The sequence below is a fragment of the Cuculus canorus genome, chromosome 24 (genome assembly GCF_017976375.1).
Source record: "Cuculus canorus isolate bCucCan1 chromosome 24, bCucCan1.pri, whole genome shotgun sequence".
Lineage (NCBI taxonomy): Eukaryota > Metazoa > Chordata > Aves > Cuculiformes > Cuculidae > Cuculus > Cuculus canorus.
Genome location: NC_071424.1, coordinates 775,313 through 799,070, shown reverse-complemented (window position 1 = coordinate 799,070; position 23,758 = coordinate 775,313). Strand labels below are relative to the sequence as shown.

The window sequence follows — 23,758 nt, the reverse complement described above, 5'->3', positions numbered from 1 at the left end:
GGGGATGGATGACCCACCGCTTGGACCCTTCCCGAGCTTCCCAGCCTTTTCTTCCCATGCCAAAGGGCTGGAGTGAAGCTGGCAGCAGGCAGCGACACCCCTGCACCAGCCTTGGGGATGGAGGAGTAACATTGTCTGAAACAAGCAGCTGCCTGTACCAAGGGCTCAGGGTCTGGAGCTGATGTTGGAGTGTCAGGAAAAATCAGTTCTAATGATCAAAATAACCAGAGCATTGCCTGAGGCTCATTTCCAAGATAGACAGCGTAGCCCCTTTGTAAATATTGGCTTTCTTAGGAGCAGAGGGAGCCTACAGATGTTTATTTGCATGACAATAGCCGGGTTGAGGACCAAAATACATGTGTGTGTGTGCAGGCGGGGGCACGGGGTGCAGCCCCCGTCAGCAGACAGGCTGGGGATGGAGGTGGTCCTGCCAGGGGAGATGAAGAAATGTTTGTGCAGTGAGCTGGAAGGGTACGCGCACAAATTGTAGGAGGCAAGCCAAGAATGAAAAAAAAGCCACAGCTTGAACTCTCCTCTTGTAACACATTTCTAAAGGTTTTGCTGGAGAAGTGAAAAAGGAACAGGGAATAATCCAGGTGATCTCAAGGCAGATGCTCTGCAGCAAGACAGACAGCTTCTACTCAAGTGTCCCACAAGCATCGGCTTGACACAGCTCATTGGGTGTAAGAGGAGTGCTGTGTTTGCTACCGGCAGGGCAAGCTCTACATTTCTTCCCAAGATCTCATTTCAATCTCCCCTCTTTCAGCTGAAAACAATCCCCCTCGTCCTCTCCATGCACTCCCTGATCAAAAGCCCCTCCCCAGCTTTCCTGGACCCCCTTTCAGTGCTGGAAGCTGCTCAAGGTCTCCCTGGAGCTTTCTCTTCTCCAGGCTGAACAACCCCAACTCTCTCAGACTATCCTCGTACAGGAGGTTCTATAGCCCATGGATCATCTTTGTGGCCCTCTCCGAACTCGCTCCAATAGATCCATGCCTTCCCTGTGCTGAGGACTCCAGAGCTGGATGCAGGACTTCAGGTGAGGTCTCACCAGAGCAGAGCGGAGGGGCAGAATCCCCTCTCTCACTTTCTGGTCCCACTGCTTTGGACGTAGCCCAGGATATGGTCAAAGCTACCCTTTCTCTCTCACATGGGCAGGATTTTCTTCCAGATGCTTGACATTCCCATGCTGACCCACTGCCCTCCTGCCAGCACGAGGAGACCATGCAGAGGAATATCTCAGGCAGACTGAGTATCTGGGATTCACGGTCACGCTCGATCCTTCCCCCCGTGCCTGCTCTCCTCCTGGTGCGTCTGTCTTCCCAGAGCTCCAAAACCAACTGGTGTTTGTGGCTGCCCCAAAAGGCCCCCTTTTCCAGAAGGTTACTCTGAGGACAAAGTCCTGGCAGGTTCTGGCAGCGCCAGGTGGACACGGGGAAGCACACAGTGTTTTGTGAAAACGCTGACTTTGTCCTGTTCCTATTTTTCCACATCAGCACTGCTGCTGAATTCAGGGTTTGCAGCCCTGGCACTGTCCTTGGCGAGGACCTTCGGATTTATCCGAAAAAAAAGAAAGCTGGGGAAATACAAAGCGTATTTCTTGAATGTAAGTTTATTCTTACACAGTCCCTGTGCGATACAGGGTGAGGAATGGACGCATGGATTTAAACCACTAAGGACCAATCACTGCTCTGGAGTTTATCACAAGTGTAAAAAGAAGGGTCAAATTCAACCTTTTTTTATGCTGGTATAAATCCAGAGAGAGAGGCTGTATACTGAGTGTCTACAAACATATTAATTATGAGCTTGGACTGGACCGCAGCGCTCGGATTTCTCCTAAATGTGTCTCAGCCCCATTCCTATGCAAAACCAGGTCCACAACAAGCACAAAGAAGCAAAGGCGGGTTCACAGCAGGCACACGCTAAGGAAGCCCTGGTTCGACAAAGCTCTCCTTAAATTTAGGTGTTTGCTTTGGGATTTTGCTCGAGCCGCTAAATTTGCCTTCTTCCCCCCTAATAAAACTATATCAATCCCTGCAGAAACGTGCAGCAGCCAAGCAGAGGGAAAGGCACCGATCCGTCCTTACAGCATCTCCCTGATGTTGCCTAACGAGGATCAAAGCATTAAACCTCTTTTTACTGCTGTTTTCTTTTCTCCCGCTGTCTGGATTTCATCACGAAGGGACCTACCCAGACATGTTCCTCAGGAGTCTCCCAGCCCCAGTAGCCATAGAAACCAGCTATTTTTAGTCTGTTTTCATGATGCCAGTAAATGACTTTTCTCTACTTTGAAGAGACAGAAGACCAGGTCAGCCTTGCGTGCTGGTGGATGGTAAATGAGCATCTCCGGCAAGGCAGATGTCCTCTCCCACCCAGTACCGTACCTTGGGGGGCATCTGTAAATAAGCACACGTATCTACGCACAGAGCAGATTGCTTCCTATTTATTTCCTCTCCTCCAGATAATATTTATATGTATTTTTAGAGTATGGATTTTATAGGCGTTTGGAGACCAGGGGTTTTGGTGTACCTGACAAGTTTCCTCCTCCTTTGAGCTGGTTCTTCAAAACCCCCTGCAATACAAATTACTGATGGTACGCAAACCATAAATCAGCCCCACAACAATGCCTTTCGTTCCTGGGATATCAGTAAGCCTCATAGCCAAAGGCTTTTGAAGTCAGATGGAAAAACACATTTGGCTGAATAATTATCGGGCTACACGTTAATGAGCGATGCTGGCCGGGTAATTCAGCAAGAGGGAGGGGAGCTGGGGCAGAGCATCGTTTTCCTGGAGCGTTTTCATAAAACGCCCATCATCTCCTGGGGTTTTTCCCCTTCCCGGCAGCCCCGCGGCAGGATCCGGCTCATGGGGGTCTCTCCCCAGCTGCTCCCCTCCCTCCTCAGGGGTAGAAATGTTGGGGCAGTTCCTGGGGGACGCAGGAGCATCCCAGCTGGCACCGTGTCCCCGGGGAGCACCGTGGGAAGGGATGAGCGAGCCGAGTGGAGACGGTGGAGCCTGTTTCTATTTAATGCTTGCCAGGTATCCTGGAGCTGTAAATACACTGAGCCCGACGGCTGCTTCTGTAACATACCTAGTTTACAAGATTGTACTATAAATTATAGATGCATATCATGATTGCGGTTTGCACTGAGACTCGCCTATCGATCTGTCTCCTGCTGGTTAACGCTCGGGATGGCCGCAGCCCTGCTTTCGGAGGCAGTTTGCTGTTGCGGGTCGTTTGTACGTCTCTCTGTCTGCACGTGGAGCGAGCACTTTCCCAGCCCGACTGTACGAGCATGCAGAGAAGCAGCTACCGAGCTGCTGTAATAAAGCAGCTTTATGACACTCCCCTGAGAGATGGGTTTCATTTCGTGTGTGCTGCTTACGATCCTGAGCTGCGGTGGGAGCAGAAGGAGAGGTGGGTTTGGTAGGAGATGGGCAGAGATGGGCAGAGACGCTTTCTAACCCCACTCTCGTCCCACCAAGCCTTGTGTGCAGCGCAAGAGTCGTGCTGCAAAGTCACAGAATCGTGACTTTAAAGCCCATCCAGTCCCACCCCCTGCCACAGGCAGGGACACCTCCCGCTGGCTCAGGGGCTCCAAGCCCCATCCAACCTGGCCTGGAACCCCTCCAGGGATGGGGCAGCCACCACTGCTCTGGGCACCCTGGGCCAGGGCCTCCCCACTCTCAGCATGAAACAGTTTTTCCTCTCTTCATATGTGAAGTTCTCCAGCCCTTGGATCATCTCCATGGCCTCCTCTGGATCCGCTCCAACAGATCCGTGTCCTTCCTACACTGAAGGATCCAGAGCTGGACACAGGGCTCCAGGTGGGGTCTCACCAGAGCAGAGGGGCAGAACCCCCTCTCCACTCAGCCTGGTGTCATCCACAAACTTGCAGAGGGGCACTCGATCCCATCGTCAGTGTCACTGATGAAGGCATTAAACCACACCAGTCCCCGGACAGACCCCTGACGGACACTGCTCGTCACTGATCTCCATCTGGACACGGAGCCACTGACCACCACCCTCTGGGTGCAACCATCCAAACAATTTCTTATCCGCCCAACAGTCCAGCTACCAAATCCATCTCTCACCAACTCGGAGAGAAGGATGCTTGGGGGGACCGTGTCAAAGGTCTCTGGGCAGTCAAAATTGTGTGAAAGCCCATTGAAACAGGCTCCCAAAGCCGCTGGAGAGCGTCCAGAGGAGACATGGAGTTGGTGAAGGGTTTAAAGGGGAAGCAGTAAGAGGAGCAGCTGAAGTCATTGGGTCTGTTCAGCCTTGAGGAGGTTGAGTGGAGACCATCGCGCTCTGCAGCTTCATCACATGGGGAGAAAGAGGAGCAGGCGCTGAGCTCTTCTCCCTGGACCCGAGGGAAGGGCAGGAAGATGCACCAGAGGAGGGTTAGGTTGGATATTAGCAGGTTCTTCACTCGAAGAGTGATGGAGCGCTGGAACAGCGCCCAGGGAAGCACTTACAGCACTGAATCTTACAATACTCCAGAAGCATTTGGACAACGCCCACATGGTATGAATGCTGGGGTTTTCCTGGGCACGGGTTGCACCCGGTGTGGGCCCCATCCCTCTCGGGACATGCAGTGCCCCTGTACCCCGCTTCACCGCAGCGCTCGGGCTGAGAATGGTGCAGCTCAGCGCATGGAAGGGAGCGGGCTGGGTCCGACCACAGCGGCGCGGAGCGGGGGGGACAGCAGGGGTGGGAATACCCCATTTCCCCCCCCCCCTCCGATAGTGGTACAGCCCACGCGGGGCGGGAAGCTCTGCGGCCTCTCCAAGGCGATCGCTACGGCCCCTGCGGACCGCGCATGCGCAGAGCGGCGGCGCCGGGGACCCTGCAGCCAGAGCGAGGCGCGCGCTGCCGAAGCTGGTGGCGCAAGGGTAGAGCTTCCGGCTGCAGATCCGGAGCGGGCGGGTTCGAATCGCGGTAGGGCTTCAGAAAGGGATGGGGGGTTTGTGGAGTGGGTGAGCTCCCCAAACCGAGACAAGCCTCGGTTAGATGGGTGAGAGTCTCACCTTCCACCTTTGTTAGAATCATGGAATCGTTAAGGCTAGAAAAGCTAGCCCAACCCCACTGTGCTGACTAATGTGTGTCCCCAAGTGCCATATCTGCACAATTTTCGAACCCTTCCAAGGATGGAGACTCCCCCACTGCCCTGGGCAGCCTCTGCCGGGGCTTCACCGCTCTTGCAGGAAAGACATTTTTCCTAATATCCAGCTTAATCCTCCCCCAGCACAACTTGAGACCATTTCCTCCCATCCTATCACTCGGGAGCAGAGCCCAGCACCCACCTTGACACAACCTCCTTTCAGGGAGCTGTAGAGAGCAATAAATTCTCCGCAGGGCTCATTTTTCTCTGCTGCTGCAGCGATCTGAGCTGCTCAGGGTCTCCTCCTCACTTCCATTGGCTTTACTGGTCTTTAGCGGCATGCAAGCATGTGATAGAATGATAGGAAATGGCCTCAAGTTGCACCAGGGGAGGTTTAGATTGGATATTAGGAAAAATATCTCTACTGCCAGAGTGGTGAAGCCCTGGCAGGGGCTGCCCAGGGCGGTGGGGGAGTCTCCATCCCTGAAGGGGTTCAAAGAAGTGTGTAGATGTGATGCTTCCGGACATGGTTTAGTTGGCGCTGTGCTGCTGGTTGGACTGGTTGAGTTTAGACGTCTTTTCCAACCTTAAGGATTCCATGATTGCAGATGAGCTGTTTTCAGCTCTGCTATGTCTTGCCTAAACAATCTTCCTGGGAACAAACAGCACTTTTCCCAGCTGCGTATCAACAGGGACTTCTGTTTTGGTTTTTGTAGAAGGCACGCAAAGCCAGACACATCCCCAGCCGAACGAGTCAGACAGCTCAAAGCTCCTTCATGCTGTGATGACATTCTGCTTACTGTAGCTAATTTTGGAGGGTTCTTTTCCTTCTTTTTTTTTTTTTCCCAGCAACTGTCTTTTCAAAGTGCCTCTCTGTCCTGAAACGATGTCTCTCCATGTTTGTCAAATGGGCAGACACAGCTGGTGGACTTCTCCCCGTGGGTTAAATATCCTGATTGAGAGATCCAGAAGCTCTTGGCTCCTGTCTCCACGTATTAAGGTGACTCTCTGCACTGTAACTAGCTCAGGGCCCTGCAGGATGGAGAATTCATTAATTAACTAGTTAATTAACTGTCGGGTTGCCAAAGCTCTGGAAGAAATGACAAGGGAGGACTGAGTGCTATCTCTAGTCCCCCTGCATTGCTCTGCCGGAGCCTGCTCTCCTCCTCCCGAGGGACTCCGCTGGCACAGGGATATGCATGGGCAGGTCTTAGTCTTCTTACATGTATTCCCCCTTTATCTACAAGATGCTTATCTCTTCTAAAAGAAAAGCCTTTTTATTAAAGTTCTGGCAATGCTTTTCCCCTATTTTCTACCTCCTGCCCTGCTTGCTGCAGTTCAGTGCACTTTTCCAGTTGGATGGAGTGCTCGTTGGATTGAATTGGCTCGACCTGAAGCGATGCAGGTAGGAAAGAAGAAAATAAACTGTCACTCTTTGGCTTATTTGTGTAATTTGCAGGAAGTCCTGCAACTCCTGCTGTTCCCGTGGAAACAGATGTGGAATCACAGGAAATGGCTACAGGTTTTCAGGACTATTATTTTTCTCCTTTAACAGGGACACCTCCTCTATCCCTCATACCCAGGCAACCTGGAAAAGTTTTTTTTCCTTTTCAAGGCACATATGTGGAGTGTCCGTGGGTCTTCCTTGTTCTTCAAGGTATCCCAAGAGATGTCCTTATGAGGCGAGTAAGACACTACCAGGAAAAGATGCTGTTGGGAGGAGAGTAAACTCGGCTTTCCTCCGCCTGCCTGGCGATGGTGGGTTTGTTTTCCCGGCTGTTGGTGGGTGACAAAGCGCATGTCTCCCTCTTCCTATAGCGCAGGGAAGGGTCTCGCTGGCGACTGGGGTGTGGTGAAATGCGATTTTCACTATTCAAAAAGCATCTGCTGAGCAAAGCCAATGCCTGCCTTTGTACGAGGGCTGGGGTCTCTGCAGCGCGTTGTGTAAGCTCCATCCTGCCCAGACAGACAGTTATTTTCCAGCCCGTTGGGTCTGACTCATCCACCGGGCAGTCAGGAATTGAACACCTGCAGCTTTATGGCCAAGCTGCCGTACCTGTCTCGGGGCTTTTATCAAATTTAAACCTGCCTTCATCTCTCATTTCTCTGGTCTTCTGTAGGGGGTGCAGACTGTTCTTCCTGGGAAGGTAAGGCTGCCTGCATGGGTCTAAGAGATCGCACTGGCTCGTGAAAGGTCATAAAGCAATTTTTTAGGTTTACTTTGTTGGGGGTTTTTTGTTTTTAATTAAGTGAAGTAAATGCTTATGAAGAAAAAAGGGTGTTTGTTTTAATAACAGTTATTAGCATCAGATATGTAGGACTATGAGCATGAAGATCACTAAGATTATCTTCCTGGCAGAGCTCCACCAGGGCCCTGGTCTGTGTCACACCACCCGATCTTCATAGAATCATGGAATGGTTTTGGTCGGAAGGGACCTGAAAGCCCATCCATTTCCACTCCCTGCCATGGGGACACCTCCCACTGGCTCAGGGGCTCCAAGCCCCATCCAACCTGGCCTGGAACCCCTCCAGGGATGGGGCAGCACCACTGCTCTGGGCAACCTGGGCCAGGGCCTCACCACCTGAACAGCAAAACATTTCTCCCCAAGATCTCAACTCAATCTCCCCTCTTGCAGCTGAAAACCATACCCCCTAATGCTGTCCCTGCCCTTCCTGATTAAGAGCCCCTCCCCAGCTTTCCTGGAGCCCTTTTCAGTCCTGGAAGCTGCTCTAAGGTCTCCCTGGAGCCTTCTCTTCTACAGGCTGAGCAATTCCAACTCTCTCAGCCTGTCCTTGGATGGGAGGTTCTCCAGCCTTTGGATCACCTCTGTGACCTCCTCTGGACTCCCTCAAACAGCTCTACATCCCTCCTGTGCTGAGGACTCCAGAGCTGACATCAGGACTCCAGGTGAGGTCTCAGCAGAGCAGAGTGGAGTGGCATAACCCCCCTCCCTCAACCTGCTGGGTGTGTTTAGGTGGGAATTGTAAACCGCATTTTACCATCATTTTTGAAACAGAAGCCTCTGCGTGATGCGATTGCAAGGGCCAGCTGTGATCCGCCCCAGCCCCTTCTCCCCCATCACCCGTAAAGGCTGTCCATCACTGGGCCGCTTTGGGCTGGTGCCCAGCATAGGAGCCCTGTGGTTTAACGTAGGGACAGGGAAGAGCTACAAATCAGCTCATCTCCTCAGCCTGCCCTTGGCTGTCTCCCACAGCATCCCCTTCCCTTCCCTGTGCTTCTTTACTCCACAAAACTGAGCTTTTCCATTCAGCTCTTCTTCAAGAAGACCTTTTCTGATGTTCTTTTTTGCCTCCTGGGCTGTATGCAGGGTGCTTGCAAGCTTGCTGGAATCCTTCCTTCAGAACTCATCTGTGAACTGTCTGGTAAATAATAATTTACAAATATGAAGTGTCCAATAATGCCAGGCTGCTAAAAGCCCCTCGGTTAAAATCCAGTTTGATGGGGTCTTTTAGAATTTCTTGAGAGGTGAATGCCTTTGTAATGAACATCTTAATGTTAGATTGGCCCTGAGCTTGAGGTTTTGATTTCAATGCAAATTGAATCCTCCCACTGGAAAGCTAACAAGAGATTAAAATAGCTGGTAGGGGATGAGGATTTGCTTTATGTAGAATCATTTGACTCCACTTCTTGCTGATTTGCTCATTTTTCTTCTTTTATGGTTAGAGTTGCTTTAAAATAGTTTCCTAGCTCAATCAGCATGAGCCATCAGCAGGAATAAACCTTCTCGATCACTACAGGCTCGAAGCTGGGGTCAACACCAACGGGCTTTTGCAAGCCAGGGCTGAAACTGAGACCTCCTCTGGAGACTGTCATTGGTCCAGGCTGCCAGCAAGTGGCCACTGGAGAATCAAGTCTTGAAAACATGGGACTTCTCCAGCTCTGGAGTTGCGCTTTCAAAGGCTGTGGAGTGCTCGAGCACCTGATGCTGCTGGGTGAGTACCAGCCCTGCCCAAAGACACCCTGTGGAGAAAGCCCTTTGAGCCCAAGGCTGAAAGGAGCAGAGAGCCCGAGGGATGACAGGGACTTTCAGAGCTCGGGGGCTTCCTGAAGCATTGGAAACATCTGCTGGGCTGAGCTGCGAATGCATCTCCGGGGAGGAGCTTTGAAGCTTGGTGGGAGATGCATTGGAAGGACCTTTCACTTTTGGCTTTTGCTTAGAAATAATTTTTCTGCAAAGCTTTTCTGCAACACCTTTAGCAGCGGAGTAGAGGGAAGCCAAAGCCTGGGATGATGGGTAGGATTGGAAGCGGGAGACCAAGTGCTGTTTGAGGTGTGCAACCTCCGAACAAATTATCCCCTTCACAGGATGCTCGAAGCCAGAGCTACAGAAAGCAGAAGCTGTGGGATTGCTGCTGCCTTACCTACCCCTGCTGTGTTTTCCCCACAGCACGTGTCAGATGTGCACCCCAGCATTGGGCTCTTCTCTCCCGGTCTGCAGTGCGGAGTCCATCAGCTCCCAGCCAGCAGCAGACCCCCAGCCCTGCCCAAAGTGGGGTCCTGGGAAACACCACAACAGCGCATTTGGGTCTCTCTCTCCTTTCGGAGGCAGCTCTTGCTTTCCAGCTCCTACTCCCCTATTTTTGTCTGTCTGTCTCCCCCTCGGGGGGAGAGCCGCTGTTACAGAACATCCTCTGCAAGCGTGGGGAGCCATAAAAGGCTTAAGTATGGGTCTGGTAATGCAGTGTGTATGCACGCACGCACGCACACCCCCGGCTGCTGGCACGGAGGAAAAGACCAGATGGGGAAACACCATCCTTCTTAATTGTCCGACATCCCTGGGAGGGTGAAGATTAGGGCTGCTGGATTTATTCTGATTTTTTTTTCTCTCTCTCCTCACATCCCTCCCACGCTGCCCTCAATCCTTGCCTGCTCCCATCGCTGCTCGCATCCCCCTCGCCAGAGCTGCGGGGTGCAGGGAGGGAGCTGGGGACGAGGAGGATGCTCGGCGGGTGCCAAGGATTTGGGGGTTGAACTTGAAGAGGTTTTCCAGCAAAGAGCCATGCTCCACCCAGACTTGGAGCAGCTTCTCGGGAGCTGTGAGTACATCTGAGCTTTCCGAGCTCTCCTGGCAGGAGGGAGGGAGTTCCTCGCTGGAGGTCAGCGGGTTATTGGGGTGGGGGATGCTTTGGAGGACAGTTTTCTCCTGGTGTCAGGCCAGGCTCTTAGTGAGGAACCAGAAACAAAGCTTTGACTTTGTGTTTCTCTCCCAAAAAGTGGGTTAAGGAGGATGTTCTTCCCTTACTTTGTTTTTGCTTCCCCCTCACACACACTGTAGTCTCCCCAGTCCACATTTTCAGCCTCTCTGCCCTCCCAGGCCCTGGCAGCTCCGGTGGGGATGGGGAGTGTGCTGAGCTACCCCCAACTGAGATCTGGCCCAAGCTCTCTACGTTCCCTCTGGAGGGATGCAGCCTAAATACAGAATAACAGAAGCTTTATAGTAACCAGGGACACAGCAGGGCTTGAAAAAGACCTTCTCTGTTTGGCCCCTGCGAGAAAGAAACTCTGTACAGAGAGCAGGGGCAGCTTTGGAGGGGGAGACGCAGGATGCTGCTGGGAGCTGGACCAGAGAAGGGATAACCTTCAGTCTCCCAGGTTGGTTATCTTTCCTCTTAATGAAATTATAATTCTCTCTTGAGACAAACTGTGATGTGAATAAATCATACGTTCTCCTGCTAATTATTCAGCCGACCCAGGAAAAAAAAAGAATGATCTGGGTTTTATCCCTGTGCTAATGAGTGCCAAAAAAAAAAATGAAACAGCTTCTGTCCCTGTCCCGTAGCTAAAGCTCCTGTGCTTCTGATGCACAACCGCTGTGCTGTTAGCTGTGGAATATTTCCTTCCACAGCCTCTCTGCCTTCCTCCTATTAGCAACCGCAGGAAATTGCATTTGCCATGATGAGGCTGGAAATGATCTCAAGGGGCTGGGAACGGGGGGAAGGGGTGAAGCCGGGGAGGAGATCGGCTCGGTCACAGCGTGCTGTCTTCACCTGCAAACTGCACCTCCGTACGGCTGCAAGGAGGGATGCTCGGGAACAGAAGGAATCAAGCAAACTGCTTGTGAGTGCTGCTGCTTTTTCTTTGCTTGGTACAATTAATTCTCTTATAATTGCAATGCTTTCCTTCTTTCCTTTAAACTAAACAGTTTTGGGTTTTTGGTTTTTTTTTTTTATTGCCAGCTGGGTAATTTGCAGAGAAAGGCAGTGGATTTTTGGGTTGTTATTTTTCTGGGTAGCTGTTACTATGGCAAGGAAACTTGATTCAGTGTGAAGAAAGGTCAGAAATACCAGACTGAACATTTCATGCATGTTCTGTTTAAAGCTTCAGCTGCTGAGGCTTCAGCAAGGGAGAAGTAAAGGCACCAGAGACCCCAGATACAAGGTGTTTGGGTTTTTTTTAAAGCCTTTTCTGCTTAAAAGTTAGAGTTACTTGAAAACCTGGGCTTGGTATGACATGACCTTGCGGGCTAGGAGTGTGTAATAGTCACAGCTTTTAGGCAGATTGTCCATACCTTGTTCTAAGCACCACTGAGGAATGGCTTTAGGATGGCTCACACGGCAGCTTGCTGCAGGTCACCCCAGGAGACCAGGAGGTGGGACCCCCGGGAGACCAAGCATTTGGGATGGCAGCTCAGGCTTCACCCATGCTGGGGGGGTTACAAAGGTGCCAGACTTTTCCAATGACCCTGGTCCCACTCAGAGCCATGAAAAAGCAGTGGGGATTTGAAGAGATCTGTGCCTGTGGGACTGCTGAGCTCTCTGTACAATGGGGTTTTGGGGTGCTGGGCTCCACTGAAAATCTATTCTTCACTGAGTGGCAGAGAAGAGAGCTTTCTCCCTGGAGGAGGGGACACTTATAGCTCTCTTCTGGGTGGTGAGCAGAGGGAAAGGTGGATTTGGACCTCCTGGAAAACCTACCCCTGTGACAGTTGTGGTTCTTGTTGGCCGTGTCTTTGCTAGAACAAGGACGCTTTGTTTTTCTACTGCAAAGGTTGGTACCTGAGCACACAGGGGTTGTTTATCTGACAGCGCAAAGGGTGGTTACACCATCACATTTACGTGCTTCTATCAGGAAAAGCAGCTTCTTTCAATTACAGTGACTAACGGGGAGGTTTAGGTGCTGCTCCTGCATCTGAAACTTTCTGATGTATTATTGGGATGCACTGTATCCTGCTCAGCTCCAGCATAGGTGGGAACAGCATAAAGAAGGTTGTCACCATGTTTCTAGTCCTTTCTCATCCCTTGGTCTTGATTATGTCTGGACAAAAGCCCTAATTCTAGCCCTTACGCGATGTTTCTGTGATATGATGGAGCTCCAGCTGCAGGTAGTTACCTCTGGGTTTTTGCGGAGGGGCAGATGTGGGGTCCCTGTCTGTCCCCTTCCCAGCTGACCTCGGAGCAGATGGTTTTCCTGAATGGGTGAACTGAGCACCCAGCCCTGGGGAGAGCAGGAGATCCTGCCCATGTTGGGTGAGTTTGGACCTTGTTCGTGGCATCCCATACCGGCACCTCTCACCTTCTGCATCTCTGCCCTTCGGAGCGGGTGAGCGGTGTTGGGTGGTCTGGGGTCACACTGGGAGCAGAAGAGCTGAGCCACGGGGTCTAACCTTTCCCAGGGACCTGTTCCTGCCCCAAACGGTGCATCAGGTCCTGTGCCTGGAGCCGCACTAGGAAAGCACAGGAGTGTTGCTGTAACCTGGAATTGCACTGGGAAGAGATTCCAGAGCAGGCAGGCAGGGGAGCGCTGGGCTCTGCCTGACACCCTCCTTGGTAGCCGGTCAAATTCCTGGGGACCTCCCCTCCGTGTCCCCCTCCTGGCCTCGTACCAGGACTGTTCCTTGGGACCGAAATAGGATCCCTGCAGTGAACCATTTCCTTTTGTCTGTCTGTGCTGTGTCATCTCTCCCTGCTCTTTATTTAATAGAGTGCAGACAGCCAAGACAGAGCTGAAACAAAGCTGCTCGCTCCTGCCTGGTGCTGAGGAGCAGGAGCTGTGATTTCTTCTGTGTTGATGTGCTATTTCCAGCATATTGTTGTCCCTGTTCCTGCCTCTCCTGTGACGCCTGTCCCCAGAGCAGTGGGAAGCGTTACCGCTCTGGCTGGTGAGGCTGGCTGGATGTCAGGCTGTTTTCAGCTCAGCTTTGCAGACCCTTTTCTCATCTTGGCCAGCACATGGTAGGACTGCCCTGTGCTTATCTGGTGTGATGTTTAGGTGAGTACAAGTGCTTTTTTTGGCTGAAAGGAAGTTTCTCTAATAGGCTTCTCTGTCAGGCTGGTGGCTGTCTGCATTTCTTTTAACCTGCTCTCGCTGACAGCAAGGAGTGTGTGGGCGTTTGGCAGGTGGGAAACGAGATGGGGAGCAGTGATGTTCTGGGAACACAGCTCCTGATGAGGCTGTGACAGGCATCCTGCGTCTGACCCATCCCCAAATCCAGTGATGGAAAGCCAGGGCCTCACTACTGATGCAGAGGGTGAACTTGTGATGGGATATCAGGAAGAAGCGTGGTTGTCTCCTGGATCATAGAATCATGCAATGGTTTGGGTTGGAAAGGAGTGTAAAGCTCATCCAGTTCAATCCCCTGCCATGGGCAGGGACACCGCCCTCTGGATTAAGTGGCACAAAGCCTCATCCAGCCTGGCCTGGATCTGTCTGACAGGATCCAGGATCTGTGTGGTGTCCCTGAAATGAATGCTGTTCCTGAAGTGAGGGTCTGAGCGGGTGATGCTCTGTGATCTGCTGTTGGGGCTGTGGAAGTGCTGGAGGATTTTCAGAGCAAGTTGGACAAACACGGTGCAGGATTTTCTCACAGTGAGCTGCACCTGCACCTGCCTCACCTGGGTGAGGTTTTGGGGTCTCTGTTTCTACCCCCGAGTTCCCTCCTGAAGGGAGCATGTGGGTTAAGCATAAGCGTGACTAGGGATGCACACAAAGATGTCTTGGGGTAGATAATCCTCAAAATAAGCATTAAAACCAGATGATCTGGGAGTACCTTCGTGTCGTTGTACCTTCTGGTGCCTTTTTGTATTTCCTTCAGTGTGGAGAGGTGTAAATAGGATCCCTTTTCACTCTGCACTCAGGCAGCAATGCAATATTTAGGGTAGTGCGTCAGCCCAAAGAACTCTCTGAGGGCTGTAGGGTGGGCTTTGACTCCATACGAGCCGTGAGCCGGCCCTCTGCAGCTGAGGGGATTGCAGATTTGGAGTGGCAAAACTTCTAAATCCTGGAGGGATAGGAAGCAAAGCAAAAGCAGCACTGAGATTTCTCCCCCCTGTTCATTCCATCTATCACTTTAATACCCACCGGTGCATCACTTTTATAAATCACAAATCACAGCAGGTAATAAATGCTACTAAGCCAGGAGCTCTTTAAAATGAGCCTGATGTAACCTGGGGGGTGAGGAATGACCTCTCTTAAGAGAGAGGATCTGGATGTTACAGCACAGGGAGCTGAGCCCCATGCCCTGGGAGGTCCCCCTCTCCCACCAGAGCCCTGTAGCCCCTCTTGGGGGGCACTGTGGGGCTCTCCTTGCCCAGCTGTGCCCCACAGCCACTTGGCAAGGACCAGGGGGAGTGTGTGTGTGCTGTGCTGCTTGCTGAGCTCTTGAATCTGTCCTGCACATGGGAGAGCTGAGTGTGAGGTGGGCTCTGCACCGTGCCTGCCATCCCCTCTGATGGGAAAGCAATTAGCATTCATTTTGATTTGAATATAGCCATTTAAGAAACAAATCTTAATGCTTCCAATTTGTTTGGTATAATTAAGTGTCAATTCCCACTGCCTGGGAGAGGAGAATATGGCTGCAGCGTGCAGGGGTGTCGGGTCAGCACATTTTGCCAGCTCTCAGCTCCTTCAGCACAGCCCTCACATCGCCTTCCAGGGAGATTCAGGTGATGCTGGAGGTGTCCAAGGCCAGGCTGGATGGGGCTTGGAGCACCCTGATCCAGTGGGAGGTGCCCCTGCCTGTGGCAAGGGGATTGGAACTGGATGGGCTTTAAAGTCTCTTACAACCCAAACCATTCTGTGATTTGCACTTTGTGCACTGGTATGTTGAAAAAAAAATTTAGACAATTATGCTCAAGCTTTGACCAGCCTTAACAACAGCAGAGAAGCTGTCTGGCATCAGCTTTATACTTGAGGAAACTGAGGCACAGGAAAACAACTTCAGAGATTGGAATGCAAATCTGTCACGCTCCTGGAAATAGGAGCTGGCTCTGCTTTTCTAATTTGCTGGCCTGTGCTGAGTTTATCCATGGTAATGCATGAAAATTCACCTGGAAAGGAAATAAATTATTCATGAAAGCAGTAGTCCAGAGCTGCTTAAGCTGCCCAGGCAAAAATCCCTGAGCTGATCCAGTTGTGGGCACTGATGCACATCAGATGATAAGGGATTGAAGGGAGGCGAGAGCAGCAGCTGGTGATCTCATCTGTTGTTTGCCCCTTTCTCCTCTGCCGCTGGGAAGATGCGAAGGGTAGCTTGCCTTGCCACTGCTTTTTATTTTTGCTTTGTGTTCCTTTGTGCTGCAGCCCCCCCGGGGCCAGGGATGTGCGCGTGTGCACACACAGGGTCCTGCTGCGGGAGGGTCACAGCCCAAGGAGCGTGTTTGGGTTTATTAACCACGTCCTTTATGCAATAATTTATTTTTAGCTGACTACCGAAATTTGTTTGGGAGAATAAGGTAAAATAAACAGCCCTGCTTGGATTGCTTCCTTTTTGTGCCAGCTCAGACTTGTATGCGGAGGTTGCAGCCCAGAAAGCCAACCGTGTCCTAGGTTGCATCCAAAGCAGGAGGTCGAGGGAGGGGATTCTGCTCTGCTCTGGTGAGACCTCACCTGGAGTCCTGCATCCAACTCTGGAGTTCTGAGCACGGGAGGGACATAGATCTGTTGAAGCGTGCTCGGAGGAGGCCACGGAGATGATCCGAGGGCTGGAGCACCTCCCGTATGACAGCATGCTGGGAGAGTTGGGGTTGTTCAGTCTGGAGAAGAGAAGGCTCTCGGGAGACCTTAGAGCAGCTTCCAGTATGAAAAGGGCTCCAGGAAAGCTGGGGAGGGGCTTTTGATCAGGGAGGGCAGGGATCAGATGAGGGGAACAGTTTTCAGCTGCAAGAGGGGAGATTGAGATGAGATCTTAAGCCGAAACGTTTAGCTGTTCAGGTGGGGAGGCTCTGGCCCAGGTTGCCCAGAGCAGTGGTGGCTGCCCCATCCCTGGAGGGGTTCCAGGCCAGGTTGGATGGGGTTTTGATCACCCTGATCCAGTGGGAGGTGTCCCTGCCCATGGCAGGGGTGGGACTGCATGGGTTTTGAGGTCCCTTCCAGCCCAAACTATTCTATGATCCTATGCTCAGTGCAGGATGCATCTTGTTCCAGCAGAAAGCCACTGCCTTTGTTCCTTCCCGTTTGCCCTCTTGCTGTCCTTCTGCACTAATTAATCTCATCTGCATGCTTAATAGTTATTATGAGAGAGGAGAAAAGGACTGTGGGTTTCCAGTGAGAAAACCTCTCACCCTGGGCTGCTCTTTGGACCCCTTACAGCCCCTGGGTCAGGGCTAGAGGGGCGAGTGCTGGATTTCGCCTTTCCCAACCAGGGGCTGCAGGAGGATGCACACAGAGCAGTATTCGCATCTGAGAAGGAGGATGCGAGGAAAAGTTCCCTGGAAAACAGGAAAACAGCCGAGGAAGTGAGCAGGCGGCTTGCAGCCTCCTCAGTTTGAATGTCGCTTGGGGGCGGGGATGCTCAGAAAACAGGATGACAAACTGCCTCCAACATCTCTTGCTTTTTTTTTCCCCCCTCCTCCTTCTCCTTTGTTTTGTTTTATTTTTAGGATCAGTCTCTGCATGAGCTTCTCGGGCGAATCTGAAGCTGCAGGATTAACGGAGACGCAATGAAAGGTACCAGTCACTGCTGCTCTGTGTTGGGGGGTGGCAGAGGGGACCGATGGGGATGCTCTGATTCCCGCTGCCGGCAGCATTACCAGCAGGAGGATGGTGTTTGCACTTTGTGTTTCTCTGTTGTATTTCCCTGGCATTTCTCTGCTCTATTTTGCAGCGTAACCAGCCCCTTCCCGCGGGCAGGGACCGATGCTGCCTTGTCCCACCAGCCACCATGGAGTTAGCTAATACCAAAGATTTCCAGTGGAAGACCCTGGCCCCGCTCCCGAGCCGCAGGGTCTACTCAACCTTAGTGGAAGCTGGCGGGCAGGTGTTTGCCATCGGGGGCTGCGATGACAACGGGGTCCCCATGGACTGCTTTGAGGTCTACTCCCCCGAGGCCAACCAGTGGACGTCGCTGCCGCCCATGCCCACGGCTCGGGCTGGGGTGGCTGTGGCCAACTTGGGCAAGAGGATCATGGTAATAGGAGGGGTCGGAATGAATCAGATGCCGCTGAAGATAGTGGAGATGTACAACATAGATGAGGGCAAGTGGAAGAAGAGGAACTCGCTGAGAGAGGCAGCCATGGGCATCTCGGTGACAGCAAAAGGCAAGGAGGGTTCAATCCTTCCAGGGCAGGGAGGGGTGCAGGTGGGATGGGAGATGCGTTGGTTGATGCATCAGGTATAAAAGCTTTCTGGGCAGTGATGCAGGATTACATCTGTGCTTCTAGAAGTTGAACCCCGTGTGTTTATTTCCCAGCTGCTAAAGACAAATATGTTGGTGGGCAAAAGCAGATAAACCCAGCGATTGCTCTATATCGTCAGCTCTGGAGCCATGATGGCCATGATTGTGCTGGTACCAGTTTTGGATGGCTCCAAACTTCAGGATCTCTAAGCTGGCTTCACGGGGGGCTCCTGGAGTGCTCCCCTCTGTGAGTTTAACCACTGCCTTAAATGGGCCTCGTTAAATGTCTGAGGCTCTGCCTTATCAGCCCATCTCATTTTTTAATTTCGAAGCAGAGATGTAGAGCATTGATTTCCTTTAGCGTACTCTGCTGTGCTTTGAAGAGTCAGGGGCTGGGAACTGTGCTCCTGAGCAGTGTGCCTGAGGTCAGCCAGTTTCCCACAGTGCCTGGGATTACGGATCTAATCTCCAGACAGTTTCTTTGAAAGCTGCTTGGTTTGTTTGCTTAAGTGGGTTTAAAAGCTACCGTCAAGGAATGTTTAAAAATAATGTTTACCACCTTGGAGATGATTTTCTTTCTGAGTATAAGCTTGTCTGACTGATGCAGCAGGGTCAGTTTGGTGTGAGAGGCCAGGAACAGAAAGAGCTGCCCAAATCCTTGCAGCACACAGGCTGGTCTTTGCTTTTTCAGCTACCTGTGAGGGCAAGGCTGCGCTTGCTGCTTTCCTGAAGGTAGCCTGGGGAGTAAAGTGCTCATTGAAGGAGAGCATGCAGGTAGGATTTTGGTTTGAAGAGCCACACACATTTACCATTAACCAGAGATGGATATAGCTGATGGGTGCTTGCAGCCCAGAAACCTACCATGTCCTGGGCCGCATGCAAAGCACTGGGACCAGCAGGCGAGGGAGGGCTTCGCTGAGGGGATCCAGATGTTGGTGGATTCCCCTCTGCCCCAGGGATGGGAGCTCAGGATGTATGCAAGGACTCAGGCAGAAGTGACCAGTTCTGGTTCCCATCGTATCACAGAATCACAGAAGAGTTTGGGTTGGAAGGGACCTTCAAGCCAGTTCCAGCCCCCTGGGACTGGGACACCTCTCACTGGATCAGATATGATGGCACATGTGGTTTTGCAGGGGGTATTCCTGATGTTCTCCTATAATAATTTTGTGGGGGGTTTGCTTCTTGGCCCTGTCCAGACTACAGAGTCTATGCGGCTGGTGGGATGGGATCTGACCTGCGGCCACACAACTACCTGCAGCACTATGACATGCTCAAGGACATCTGGGTGTCGCTGGCAGCCATGCCCACGCCCAGGTACGCTGCCACATCCTTCCTGCGAGGCACCAAGATCTACGTGCTGGGTAAGAAGCAGCCTTGCCTCCTCCTCCTCCTCCAGCAGCCGTTCTTTTGGTCTGAATGCTGAGAAACCTCCCTGAAAGAGGCTTTTGGGGGTTTTCCTCTCCATCCCCGCCTGCTTTCTCCTGCATTCAGAAATAACAAGCTTGAAGCTGTAGGTTTCGAGTGGGGCTGGTGGTGGGTTTGCATTCACAGCTCCATAGCGAGCACCAATGAGAGCCCCTGCACCTTTGAACACCGCAGGAGCTCGCAGGTCTGCCCTGTCCCAGTCCTGTCCGTGGCTACTGGTAGCCTAAGGTACAGCTGGGCTTTGTCTGCTCCATTTGCATGCCCGCGTCTGTGATAAAAGCCCTTGGACTCACCTAGTGAGTAAAAATGCTTCTATGCATTGTGTATCAGCAAAGTACCACACAGCTTCACAAAGAGCCTGCCTGTGGCAGAGGGAAGCCTTGCTGTAGCTGGGAAATGCCGGAGCGAGCCTTCTGCAGGGGATGATTTTCATTATTTTTGCCTTAGGAAAAGGGAAACTAAGGCAAAGAAGCGTTGCTTGTGGCCAAATGGCATATCAGGATGAAAACGCGGGAGTCCTGATTGCTCAAGCTGCCAGGTAGCCCTGACTCTCTTTAGGGGTCACAAGAAAAGGCTTTTTGATCTATTTTGCAGTTTGCTTGCTGCTGGCAAATGGTTTGTGGGCCTGGGAGCAGCACAGGCTTTGCCTTCAAAGGCACACTGAGCATGGGAGCTGAGAATAGCTGTATTCATCTGCATTCGATGGGGGGGAAGAATAATACGTGTCTGTGGTGGTGGTAGCAGCAGCTGCTCGGGCTCTGCTGCTCTATCAGGAGCTCGGCAGTGAGGTCAAGGCTTGCTGGATCGCGCTGACGCTGAACGCATTTGAATTGCAAAGGCTGCCTGAGCGCTGATCCCTGCTCTGCTGTGAATTTGTCTTGATTAAACTGGTGCATATTAAACACCTTCTTGTGCTAGCAGCTCGCTGCTGCTGGCGTGGAGGGAAGCAGAGGGTGCGATGCACTGAAAAAGAGAGTATTTTCATGATAGGAACCTGCAGTTAAAGGAGAGGGAGGACAAGGATGGCAAGTTACCTGGCTCAGCAGGCTCTCATCCAAGTAACTTGAGACCTGGGGGCATCAAATCAGCTGGCAGCTCACTCTCAGCCTGCCTTGGGAGGCTCCTCTCGTTCCTGCTGCCATGAGCCAAGCTCTCCCCTCTCCTCTGCTCTCGCAAGACCTCACCTGGAGTCCTGCATCCAGCTCTGGAGTCCTCAGCACAGGGAGGACATGGAGCTGTTGGAGCGAGTCCAGAGGAGGTCGGGATGGTGATCCGAGGGCTGGAGCACCTCCTGTACGAGGACAGGCTGAGAGAGTTGGGAGTTGTTCAGTCTGGAGAAGAGAAGGCTCTGAGGACATCTTGGAGCAGCTTCCAGGATCAAAAGGAGCTCCAGGAAAGCTGGGGAGGGGCTCTTGGTCAGGGAGGGCAGGGATAGGATGAGGGAGGATGTTTTTCAGCCGAAGGAGGGGAGATTGAGATGAGATCTTGGGAAGAAATGTTCTTCTGTGAGGGTGGGGAGGCCCTGGTCCAGGTTGCCCAGAGCAGTGGTGGCTGCCCCATCCCTGGAGGGGTTCCAGGCCAGGTTGGATGAGGCTTGGAGCTCCTGATCCAGTGGGAGGTGCCCTACCCATGGGGATTGGAACTGGACAGGCTTTAAGGTCCCTTCCAACCCAACCCATTCTATGATTCTATAAGCTAAGCTGACCCTTTTCTTTCCATCTCCCCTGCCCCAGGTGGAAGGCAGTCCAAATACGCAATCAATGCCTTTGAGGTCTTTGACACAGAGACCAGGTCATGGACCAAGTTTCCCAACATCCCCAACAAAAGAGCCTTCTCCAGCTTCGTGCCCACAGAAGACAAACTCTTCAGTGTTGGTGGCCTGCGGCAGGGACGGCTCTACCGGCAGCCCAAGTTCATGAGGACCGTGGATGTGTTTGACATGGAACAAGGTGGGGGCCTGTGTCAGCTTTGTCCTTTCCACAGGAATAGTGTGGGTGGCACACAAGGCTGTGCTTTGGGGCTTTGCTGTCCTTGCAGAGCACAGAGCTCTCATCTGCTGAGTCCTGGGACCGCTGGTGCCTTGAGCCCAGCCTAGAGGAAGGTCACCCAACAACATAAACAAGTCAAGGCAGCAGTGGGGAAAGCCATGGTCTGGAAGCACCTGGGTTCAACAGCACCATCCTGGATGTGGTGGTGACAAAGCTGACCCATGTGTCATAGGGTTTTATCAACCCAGGATGCAGCAGCAAAACTACACTCCTACAAGCATGTAGGAGGTCGGAGAGGCACATGGTTTCCTAGGAGGGGATGTTCCTGCAACGGCTGGTCTGTCCTGTCTCTCCCAGGTGGTTGGATGAAGATGGAGCGCTCCTTCTACCTGAAGAAAAGGCGAGCAGATTTTGTGGCTGGCTACCTGAAAGGCAGAGTTGTCGTGGCTGGGGGACTAGGTGAGGCACTGGGGATGGTGATAATGCTTTAAAACCATCCGTGAGTCAAGAGTTATCATTGCAGAGGGTAGAGATCCTGGCCCTGGCTGGCCTGAGGGAGCAGGGAACACAGGCTTCACAAGGGGATGGGGTCTGGAGCAGGGACACTGTCCCAGAGCAGGCAAAGGATGCTTGCTGGTGCTTCCCAGTTGATCCGCTATATCACTTTGTTCTTCCAGGAAACCAGCCGACTGTCCTGGAATCTGCAGAGGCCTTCCACCCTGAGAAAAACAAGTGGGAGAGCCTGCCCCCCATGCCCACCCCACGCTGCGCCTGCTCCAGCATCGTGGTCCGGAACTGCCTGCTGGCTGTCGGTGGGGTGAGCCAGGGTCTGAGCAGTGCCGTGGAGGCCCTGTGCCTCTCCGATTCCTAGCTGGCTCCTGCCCGACACAGGATCCTGCCCCTCGCTGCCTGCTGCAGTGGTGGTGGTGGCACTGGGAAGCTCCTGGCTGGATGAGAACCACCCAAGGTGCCCTAGGAGCCTGGCAACTCGGCTGTCAGTCGATACCTAAACCCAGCCTTGCTCTGGAACCATGGCTGGCAGGAGCCTGCGGCCAGGGCTGCTGGTCCTCTCCCTCTCAGATGCTGCCATTCCAGCCCCATGGAGGGAAGGAGACATTGGCCAGGAGTCCCCTTTGGTCACCTTCAGATCTCTGCGGGGAAACCCAGATGAAGGAACTGCTTGCAGAGCTGATGTGCCATGTCTCCGGCCAGCAGGAAGGACTCTGGAGATCATGGCATGGGTGAGCCCTGCTGCCATCCTGACCAAAGGCGATGGGTTTGGAGGTGTCAGGAGGATGAAGATGGGTCAATGGTGGTTCAGCGAGAACTGTGATGATGTTGCCCACTTCAAGCAGCCTGGAAGCTGTGCTTCCCTGCACAGATCCCCTTGGCTGGCAGCAAGGGAAACTCCTAGCCTTGGGGAAATTGCTCTCTTGCCTTCCTCGCAGGGCTTTTCCTGCAGACCTGTAGCATTTGACTATCGCTTTGCCAGGAGATGGAGTGAGGGTCTGCCAATGCTCATGGAAGGGGTGAGTGACAAGGAACTGTTTCGTCTAGAGGAAGGACCTCACTTCTGGCACGAGACTAGCACAGATACTGCCTCTGCTGGATTTCATGCAGAGATGGCTTCAACCTATGAGATTCTGAACTGGATTTTAACCCCTTTAATGATTTGGGATCTTCTGTTCAGCCCTGGAAGAAAGAAGAAAAACTGAACTTTGTCTCTGGTTGTGGAGCTCTCTAACCAGGGGCTGGGCAGTGGCTTTGGTGATGGCTTTGCTGGCAGTGAAGCCAGAAGGCCCCAGCCCTCGCCTCCTCTTTGGCTTTGTTCTTCCCAGGCAGTTTGCAGGAGACCTGTCTGAGCAGTGACACCATTAAAATCTGTCTTCAGAGAAGCCTGGTGTGTGGTTCAGAGAAGCCTGTGGTGGCTGCGATGCTACGAGAATGTGGGACCCAGACTGAAAATCTCCTTGCTTGGAAGTGTTAAAAAAAAATGTCTATTTGTAGCATTTCGTGGCATGGTTTGGTAGACACAGTGCTGTTGGTATGACAGTTGGACTGGATGCGCTTCGAGATCTTTTCCAGCCTGAATCACAGAATCATGGAATGGTTTGGGTTGGAAGGGACCTCAAAGCCCATCCAGTCCCACCCCTGCCATGGGCAGGGACACCTCCCACTGGATCAGGGGCTCCAAGCCCCATCCAACCTGGCCTGGAACCCCTCCAGGGATGGAGCAGCCACCACTGCTCTGGGGACCCTGGGCCAGGGCCTCCCCACCCTCACAGCAAAACATTTCTCCCTAAGATCTCATCTCAGTCTCCCCTCTTTCAGCTGAAAAACGTTCCTACTCATCCTCTCCCTGCCCTCCCTGATCCAGAGCCCCTCCCCAGCTTTCCTGGAGCCCCTTTCCCTACTGGAAGCTGCTCTAAGGTCTCCCTGGATCCTTCTCCAGGCTGAACAACCCCAACTCTCTCAGCCTGTCCTCGTACAGGAGCTGCTCCAGCCCTCGGGTCATCTCCGTGGCTTCCTCTGGACCTGCTCCAACAGCCCCATGTCCTCCCTCTGCTCAGGGCTCCAGGTGGGTCTCCCCAGAGCAGAGCAGGGGCTCAGAATCCCCTCCCTGCAGGTCCCACGGCTTTGGGTGCAGCCCAGGACACAGTTTGCTCTCTGG

The 23,758-nt window shown here is 52.6% G+C and overlaps 1 protein-coding gene across 5 annotated transcripts; it reads left to right on the top strand.

Moving 5' to 3' along the window:
- The first annotated feature begins 8,928 nt into the window (after positions 1-8,928).
- Positions 8,929-23,173, top strand: KLHDC8A (kelch domain containing 8A). 5 transcript variants are annotated; one of them, XM_054087465.1, is made up of 8 exons: positions 10,025-10,160; positions 10,439-10,716; positions 16,941-17,007; positions 17,165-17,597; positions 18,871-19,035; positions 20,833-21,048; positions 21,445-21,546; positions 21,765-23,173. In XM_054087465.1, exons 4-8 carry the CDS (start codon positions 17,222-17,224, stop codon positions 21,956-21,958), a joined length of 1,053 nt encoding a protein of 350 aa, XP_053943440.1. In that variant the 5' UTR covers positions 10,025-10,160; positions 10,439-10,716; positions 16,941-17,007; positions 17,165-17,221; the 3' UTR covers positions 21,959-23,173. The 5 variants fall into 5 exon arrangements, with proteins under 5 accessions (XP_053943443.1, XP_053943440.1, XP_053943439.1 ...); XM_054087468.1 differs by lacking the exons at positions 10,025-10,160; positions 10,439-10,716 and adding an exon at positions 8,929-9,056; XM_054087464.1 differs by lacking the exon at positions 10,439-10,716 and having other exon boundaries at positions 10,086-10,160.
- The last annotated feature ends 585 nt before the right edge of the window (positions 23,174-23,758 follow it).